We start from the raw sequence: 8,707 nt of genomic DNA on the forward strand, positions 1-8,707 counted from the left end.
TGCATTCCTCCCGGAGGGGTACGCACCAGCCCGGGGTGCCCCCGGCACATGGAGCAGCTCCCGAGCCCCCGCCGCCCGCGCCCCTCTCCGTCCCCGCCGCCCGCACCCCGCGGCAGCCGCGGCGCCCGGGCAGGTCCGGCTGCTCAGCAGAACCCGCCCCCCGCCCCGCCCCTCCCCTCCCTGGGATTCGATGTTGTGTCACGTGGCCCTGCGGCGCCGCCCCCTTTCCCGCGCGCGGTCCCGGGGCGCCGGGCAGCCATGGCGGGGTGCGGGGTCGCGGAGCGCGTGTTCCCCGCTCTGCCCCGCCTGCAGCCGCTTTCCACGGCCCGGCGCCCACCCGCGCCGTGGTTCAAGGACGTCCAGGCTGCCCCCGGGACGGCTGTGGGCTGGCAGCGGGGCCGCCCCGAGCGGCAGCTTTCGGCCCCGGGCCTCAGCCGCCCGGTCGCTCACGGAAGCTACGGCAGATGCTGGTGGCAGCGGAGCTGAGGGGCCGGCGGGGTGAGGGGACCGGCGGGGCGGAGGGGGTGGCCGAGGGGACCGGCGGGGCGGAGGGGGATGGCGGGGCTGAGGGACATGGCCCGGCTGAGGGGACATGGGGAGCTGAATGGACGGGGGGAGCTGAGGGGGATGGCGGGGCTGAGGGGGAGCTTGAGGGGGATGGCGGGGCTGAGGGGGAGCTGAGGGGGATGGCGGGGCTGAGGGGGAGCTGAGGGGGATGGCGGGGCTGAGGGGGAGCTGAGGGGGATGGCGGGGCTGAGGGGGAGCTGGGGATGGCGGGGCTGAGGGGGGGCTGAGGGGGATGGCGGGGCTGAGGGGGAGCTGGGGGGGGCGGGGCTGAGGGGGGGCTGAGGGGGATGGCGGGGCTGAGGGGGGGCTGAGGGGGATGGCGGGGCTGAGGGGGAGCTGGGGGGGATGGCGGGGCTGAGGGGGAGCTGGGGGGGATGGCGGGGCTGAGGGGGAGCTGAGGGGGATGGCGGGGCTGAGGGGGAGCTGAGGGGGATGGCGGGGCTGAGGGGTGGCTGAGGGGGGGGGCCGGGCTGAGGGGGGGCCGGGCTGCGGCCGTGCCGTGCCGAGGGACCGGGGCGCTGCGCGGACCAGCGCCGCGGCGGGGCTGAGGGCCGGGGGCCGCGCGCGGCGGGCAGCGCCTCGCAGGCGGGGCACGGAAGCGGAGGCCGCGCGGGCGGCGGTTGAGCGCGCGGCGGTTGGTGCCACCTACCGACACGGACGCGTCGCAGCAGCCCGTCCCCGTCAGTGCCGACACCTTCCCCGCCAGGCTGTGGCGGCTGGTCAACAGCCCGCGCTGCCGCTCCGTTCGCTGGGGTGCCTCCGGCCGGGGGCTGGTCATCAACCAGCCGCGCTGTGAGTGCGAGCTGCTGGGCGCCGGGCCGGCCGTCGCCGCGCAGCCGGGTGGCCGTGGGGCAGCGGCAGCCGCCGGTTTCTTCAAGACCAAGAACTTCAGCAGCTTCATCCGGCAGCTCAGTCTCTATGGCTTCCGCAAGGTGGGGATGTTGCCGGGGAGCAGTGTGGTGGGGCCCGGGCCTGGGCCGGGCCCAGAGGGTGGACAAGGCAACGGTGGCAACTGCACCGGGCCCCTGCATCGCTTCCGCAGCCCCCACTTTCGCCGCGACCGCCCCGACCTCCTCGTCCACCTGAAGCGCCTGACGAAGGGCAACAAGGCGAAGATGGCAGCGGGCCTGGATGTGACCAGCCGCCCACCCAACCGCTTCCAGCGCTTGCCTGGCACGCCACTGAACGGGCAGCCGCTGCCTCCGCCCTCGACGCTCAGCAGGCCTGGTGAGTCAGAGTGGGCCATGTGGGGCCTTGGTGGGTTTTTGAGAAGCGCTGGGTGGCATGGGATTTGAAAATCAACGCTCTCCTGAGGGAGAAGGGTTACCTGTCCTTGCCGGTGGCATCTCAGTTCAGCTGGTGTAGGGAAGCTGTTGTTGTTTATGCAGGTAGATCTGCTGCCAGTAAGCATGAGTAGCATGGTTCACATGTATTTCAGGCTGCCTGTAGACTACAGTACAGTCTCCATTGCGTGCTACACTAAGAACACCCTTGCTCGATCTCTGTGGAGCTGGCACAGCTCTACCAGATGAACGTTACTGCTTCTTGCCCGTCAGTAAGGATGCCCATCAGTAGGGATGCTTAATATGCTGTCATTACATGTGTGTGAAGCAGTGAGTCGTGTGAAGTGATAACTAGAGCATCCTGTTAGTTTTGTGCAAAGGAGACGAGACCTGGTAGTAAGATTTTTGTCAGTTGTCTCCTGAAAAAGAATTCACAAGCTACGTAGTTTTTAAAACTGATTGAATGAGTAGGTGAGAGCTAATTAGAAAATAATACTGCTGAAAAGCCCTAGAACGTGTTTTCTTTCTTTCTAACCCTCTTTGAGAGGATCTGAGTTTTCCCAAGACAAGTGTGAGCCCTCAGGATTATTCCACAAATTTTGTATCGGCCCTAAAGCTTTGTAGTTGGTGCTGTGTAAGGAAGATGTGAATATCTTGCTTTGCAGTGCTCTTGGGCTGCTGCCAGAAGAGCACTCCGGCTTCCCATTCCCTTGGTGGCGTGTTAACTGTCATCTTCCTTGCAGCTGATACAGCAACGTGTTGGTTCAGCGCAGTGATCGGAGAAGACTTTAATAGCCTGGCTGGCTCTTGGACCCGAGTGATGCACCCCATGGGTGCAGAGCTGTAAGGCGCGGTGTAGGAGGAGCGGCAGGACTGTGCGACCAGGAGAAGGGGAGAAGCAGTTGACGGTACTGCTGTCTGCAGCACCGGCTGGCCTTTAGAGCAGAGTAGGGTATCCCCATACTCTTGGTTACTGTGTCAGGGTAGGAACTGTCATCTAATTCAAGTGGTGTTTTCCGTGATGTGTGTGGAACTGCACGTGCAATACCAAGAAGACAAAATGAAGCATCTGAGAAGGGATGGAACTTATTTCAGTAGGGAGGCTAGGAAACATTTAAACTAATGATTTGATGTTAACCTTGTTAAGGCTAAGATGAGTCATTGCAGACTTCAGTGACGTGGTTTGTCTGATGTAATGCAGACCATTGGTAAAGGAAATTATGAGAAAGAGATGACTTTCATTTTTTGTCCTCTGTTTTGATGGCTGCAGTTTCAGAGTTTTTGCTCTAGGAGTCTCATTTTCTAGAAAGACAGAACAAGGAAAACATTGGGGTTTCTATGCAGTCAAGTTCTGACAGGCTGACAATGCACTGTGCGCTCTGTACTGACTGTTTAGGGGCACGTCTGTTCCCAGTGTCTTGCAGGGTGTAACGCTCTGTTAAACATTCAGGAACAATTCCTGGACAGCAACTGGAGGTTGGTAACTTGGCATCCCGTGGTGTCTTGTTTACGTGTTAGAACTAGATAATCTTCATGTCCCTATCCAAAGGTAAAATATAAACAAAAGAATTTTCATACCCCTGTTCCTTCTCTGTTTATAAATGGTGAAAGTACTGAACAGGAAATAAACGGTCCTATACATTAAGTCTTAGCAAATCTTCAGGGTCAGCTGGTATTTATTTAGTGATTCTTAATGGTTAAATATGAACTTGCAGAATAATGACTGTATGTTACTGATTTCATCAGAGGAGTGCAAGAGGTAAATGTGAGGCTATTTTTAAAAAAAGTCCTTTTGGGTGAGAATTGGAAACTACAGGTCTGAGAAAGCCTGGCTTCTAGATAAACCCTATTGACGTGAACCATCCTGAAACTTGTAATTCTCATGGCTAAATGCAATCCTGCAGGGGAGTCACAAATGCAGTAGTTCTTGCAGAAATCAATGAGCACAGGCGTTTGCGGTGTTACTGTCAGTGTTTCCACAAAGTCACCAAAACAGAAATTGAGCTGTCATGGTATAAAAGCAAATACCATTTCATGAAACAGTAACTGTCTGAGAGAGGAAACTATAAAATAATAGAGAAGAATAAAAGGACTGTCTAAGAAATAACAAAATGGCAAAGACTGGGATATTTTAGTCTGCACTGAACTAGTTGAGCTGAGAAAAAATTGGCTTTGAAATTTTTTTCTTGACCAAATAAATGACTTGTCATAAAGTACTTGCAAAGTCCATTGGAGGATTTTGACGTTGCCCTTCCCTTAGCCGTTTGTGAGCTGTCAGTAGTGGAGTTTGGTCAAATCTTGCTTTATGATGTCCCTTTTTTAGAATGTATTGTCTGATTTAACACACCGTACTTTCAAAATTGCTTTTGTTTGGTTTAGTAAGTTACTACACATTTTGATTTATAGCACATTTCTAAATATGGGTAACTCGTTACTGCCAGTTTAAGGAGATTGAATGCTACGCAGACACCTCTGGGTTGGCGCTTCACTCGTGTGCCACACAGCAGTTAGTGCATGCTCGGGTCTAAGAGTACAGTCTCCTTTCTGGATTAAGTACGCTGGAGCAAAGGTAGTCTTCCCAAATCATGTTGTAGAGCCTTGGCTCCTCATATTGCCTTTCTTTGCCTGTGAAAACTCCTTTCCTTAACACTTGTTTCGCTTTATTTTGTACCCACTGCAGGACTGCTGACTGTAGGACAGTTTCATCAACTTTACGGTCAAAGTGTTTTCCCTCCTTACTCCTACATGGCAACCTCGTGCCAAGCCCCCAGCACTTTACCAGCACAAAGATTAGATCCGACTCCAGTCCCTTCCACTTGGATCCAGCAGGGACCACTTGGGTTGCTGCCAGGGCAAGGGGCTTCCCCAGCTTTTCCAGATAAAGGGGCTGCCTTTCCTGTACTCCAGACACTTCCAACAGGAGCCACGTACACCCTCCAGCCTGTGGCTTCTCTTCCGCCACTTCAGCAAGGGACTCAAAGCGTTGCCGCATCCATTGCAAATTGCAGCAGCTCTGCATCTTCAGTGCCGTACTCACAAGCCTGCTATCCAACAGGTATGAAAAAAAATTTCTGCATTTGCTTTTCAAAAAATAGATTTTAAAGTGAGACTTTCCAATATTTTTCTACAATACTCCGCCATGTGTATATCTCAAGTGAGAATTAGAAAGTGTCAAGTCTAAAAGGAAGATGGACCTAAAGCAAAAGGAGTTTCTGTTTGGTATTCGTGCCCTTCCTCCAGATTTTGTGTGTCCCCTGGTGATTTTCTGGATAGCCTTTCTGTTGAGGTGAAAGGGCGAGGAGAAGAATATTTGTCCAATACTAGTCGGTGTGAGGCTAACTTTCATTTTTGTTTTTTTAATTAAGCAAAACTTGGACAATGATATTAAAGCACTGAGACCTTGTTAAGAAGTAGTATCCTAGGCCTTGGTCTCATGTTTTTCCAGGTTAAGGTTTTAAACTCAAAGATCAGTCAAAAGTATTGTGCAGAACAGGGGTCCTCAAACTTTATAAACAGGGGGCCGGCGCGCGGATTAGATGGCAGGAAGTCATCTGCGTCTGCTTGGTTTCCCCCTCCAACCCCCGGCGCGGGTGGGGGTGGTGTGGGTGTTCTGTAAATAGGGGGGGCTGGATTGAGGACCCTGGGGGGCCATATCCGGCCCGTGGGCTGTAGTTTGAGGACTCCTGGTGTAGAATATTTCATTCTGCTCATACTATTTTTGTATCTACATTTTTTTTCTTGCTTAGCTTCTTTATGTTGTATTTTTTTATGCACTGAAAACTAGAAAGTACAAAAGTCTTGGCTCCTTTCTTTTTTCTAAATTATTTCTGCCACAATTGTCAGTCTCACTTAATCACTCAATTGCAAAGTAAATCAGTCTCACTGAAGTGTTTTTATTCTTCAGAAGAGGAGTTGAAGCAAATTACTGTTCTTTTCCTTGCCCTTACCTTGAATGGGAAAAATCACATGATAGGGTATTTTCTGGGGAGTGGTGGTGTATTTGTTGTGGGTTTGTGGTGGTTTTTTTTAGTTTCCCTAAAACTTCTGAAATTCAGAACAGTGACTCTTTCCTTGAACAAACTAAAGCTCAGTTGTTATTCTTTCCTTCTGCCTGCTCCTCCTTTGGCAGCCGCACCTTCACAAAGACAGCTATCTATCCCTGTTTAGAAATCCTACACAGTGAAATCATTACATCTTTTGTGCATGTCTTCTGAGACCTCTGCTGAGAACATTTCGGACAATAATCAACAGTTTCTGTAACGTCATTTTTGTCAAGGAAGGGTTCTGAGGAGCTGGGCATTTCTTGTAGACACACTTAAATGTTTAAGAGACAGGCAACTTCTGCCACGTGCTCCTTGCCTTGTGCTCCTTATGCAAAGGTTACTGTGGTGGCCAGAGTGTGGAGCCTGCCTTACCAGCTGCTAACTATCAAGTCTTCTCCCAGGAGCAGGTGTCCTGAGAGTCATAGAATGGTTTGGGTTGGAAGGGACCTTAAAGATCAGCAAGTTCCCACCCCCTTGCCATGGGCAGGGACACCTTCTATTAGACCAGGTAGCTCCAAGCCTCATCCAGAATACTTGCTTAATTAAGGTGGGAGGTGGTCCCCGCTTTGCGTTTCTATTGGTTACAGAGCATAGGCTGAAACTCATCATGATGAATTGTAGTTGTCTCTGTCTCAGCTAAGGCCCCAGCCCTCTCCCGTAGTCAAGGGAAGGAAAGGGGCGTCTCGGGTGCGATTTCACGTAGCTCGGTTTAGAGTTTGTCTTGGGGTAAGATTCCTGGTGTCCTGGAAGTGCCTGTTTTGAAGTACTGCCTGTAGGGGAGCTGAGGGAGACCAGCGTAGATTTAGACATGAATATGGAGATCTCTCTCACTGGATGACGCTCGTTGCTTTAAGTTTAAAGGATAACTTGGCTATGTTGCTCAGGTAGAACCTTCTGGGGTGGGAGGTGGGTGTGAGAACGCAGTGAAAACATACCAAATTTTGCAAGGTGTAATCAAAACTAAAATACAGAAACTTAGGGAATCTGAGGCGTTTGAAACCTCCAGTGAATTAATTAGCGTTTCTGAGAGTGTAAGTGACATTTCACTGGAGTATGATAAATCTTAATTTTCACTGTCACTCTAGGACTGTCTCAGCGGTTTTACTTCTGTGCCTGTGTATCTCTTAATCTCTCCGCTATCCTTTCTTCTATATATTATAACATACAGAATGCTGAAAGCGTGTTTCTTCAAATGTCCACATGAAAAAGTCTGGTTTCCTTCATCATGAAAGCACAGCAGCAAGATTAGTTTGTTTGGAAAGTGATAGTTAACCTTAAGATATGTATTTAGTAAGTGAGAGAACTAAAGAATGTATGTTCAATCTTATTCTTGACTCTCTTCATTTCACTTTTGAAGTCCCATTAAATGAAATCAAAGTAGAACTTTGTCAAAAGATTTCTTTTTGTGTGTATTCAAACTTGTTTGTTAACTTCCGTGACAAAAAGATTTCCCTGGTTTTTCATTATGATTCTTATTGAAAAGTCAGTAACATAAAATACGCTCATCTAAGTCTTTTTTTCCCCACTAGCCTTAGACCATAATTAGTTTAAGGATTTAGTTCTGTTTACTTTCAACTATCTGCAAAACCTTTGACAGTAGTAGAATCGCGTGAAAGAAATGCGTTGAAGCTTTATTATCCGAGAGTGTCTAATAATGAAAAATCAGTCATGGAGACCATGTGAGAAATATTAGTTATTGGTGCCACCTGACAGTGCAAGTCCAGTCGTGCCTTTTGAATGCATCTGTGGCTGTAGGGTTCATTTACCTATGAAGACCTTTCTGGTGAGTGGTAGTTTAGGAGTAGTCATGATATTCTTCGGAATGATACACTCTTGGTTAAGATAATTCATTTTCTTTGTAAGTCTTAAAATTCACATGGTCACAAGTGTGTATGAACACCTAGGCTCAGCTATGTGAATACGCTTTCTGTGGTGTATTGTGACAAGAAACTCAAGCAGCCAAATCAGAGAGGTGATACTAAGACACAAAAGACTCTGATTATGAGGTTTCTGCATGTATGTGTGTGTGTTACCAATTTTACAATATATATTTTTAATACATCTATACATATCTTAAATATTTTTAAGGTTAAGAAATTGGTCTTAAAATGACTTGGGAGGTAACAATAAATTTCTGGAATGTCGTTTACTGTGTGATTATTGAAATGTTTAATCAAAGTAAGCAATAGAACTGCACACCAGACACAAGTTCCGGCAGTCTGATAGCTGTGTTTGAATTCTTGCAGCCACACCGCAGAGTTGTTCAGCAGCAGCCCACACAGATCCTCTGGCTGGCTGTGCTGGTCCTACTGCTTCAGCGTGCACCCACGACAGCTTTCTCCAGGTGAGCGTAGCCTACTGAAAGGAGGTGAAAGAGAAGGAGACTGTATGAATGAACTGCAGGTTTATACACTTGTGAAATTAAGGATATAAATTTGAAAACTGATCTGCTTGATGAAGTGAAAGTGATGTGGTTTACAAATACCTATTTCAAAGAACCACTGAATGTTAAACGGGTAGTTTTGTAATTCAGGTTAGGTTTCAGGGTAGCAGCATAGTGGGTGTCCTCATCAGTGGAGTGTTTTTGCTTGACTTCACCAGAATCGCTTTTAGTTAATGAGCCTGCATTTGTATTTGAAGAATGTTCTTGCCTGGACAAAAAGAGATTCTTTAATATTATGAAAATACTGAGAAGCAGCTCCACTTCTTTGTCCCGGACAGCTTCCTGCAGTCCTGAGTTTGATTTGATGAACGAGGAAAACTAAGGTGACTTTGTGGAATGGGCCCCACCTCGGAGATCTCTTATTAAAGATA

General features: G+C 49.4%; 1 protein-coding gene across 1 annotated transcript; it reads left to right on the forward strand.

The window, feature by feature from the left end:
* Positions 1–258: 258 nt before the first annotated feature.
* LOC129735090 (heat shock factor protein 5-like) lies at positions 259–8,315 on the forward strand. Its single transcript, XM_055700463.1, has 4 exons — positions 259–466; positions 1,117–1,794; positions 4,531–4,905; positions 8,140–8,315. The coding sequence occupies exons 1-4, from the start codon at positions 259–261 to the stop codon at positions 8,253–8,255; spliced, it is 1,377 nt and encodes a 458-aa protein (XP_055556438.1). The 3' UTR covers positions 8,256–8,315.
* Positions 8,316–8,707: the final 392 nt, after the last annotated feature.

This window comes from Falco cherrug, unplaced genomic scaffold (genome assembly GCF_023634085.1).
Source record: "Falco cherrug isolate bFalChe1 unplaced genomic scaffold, bFalChe1.pri scaffold_31, whole genome shotgun sequence".
Classification (NCBI taxonomy): Eukaryota; Metazoa; Chordata; class Aves; order Falconiformes; family Falconidae; genus Falco; species Falco cherrug.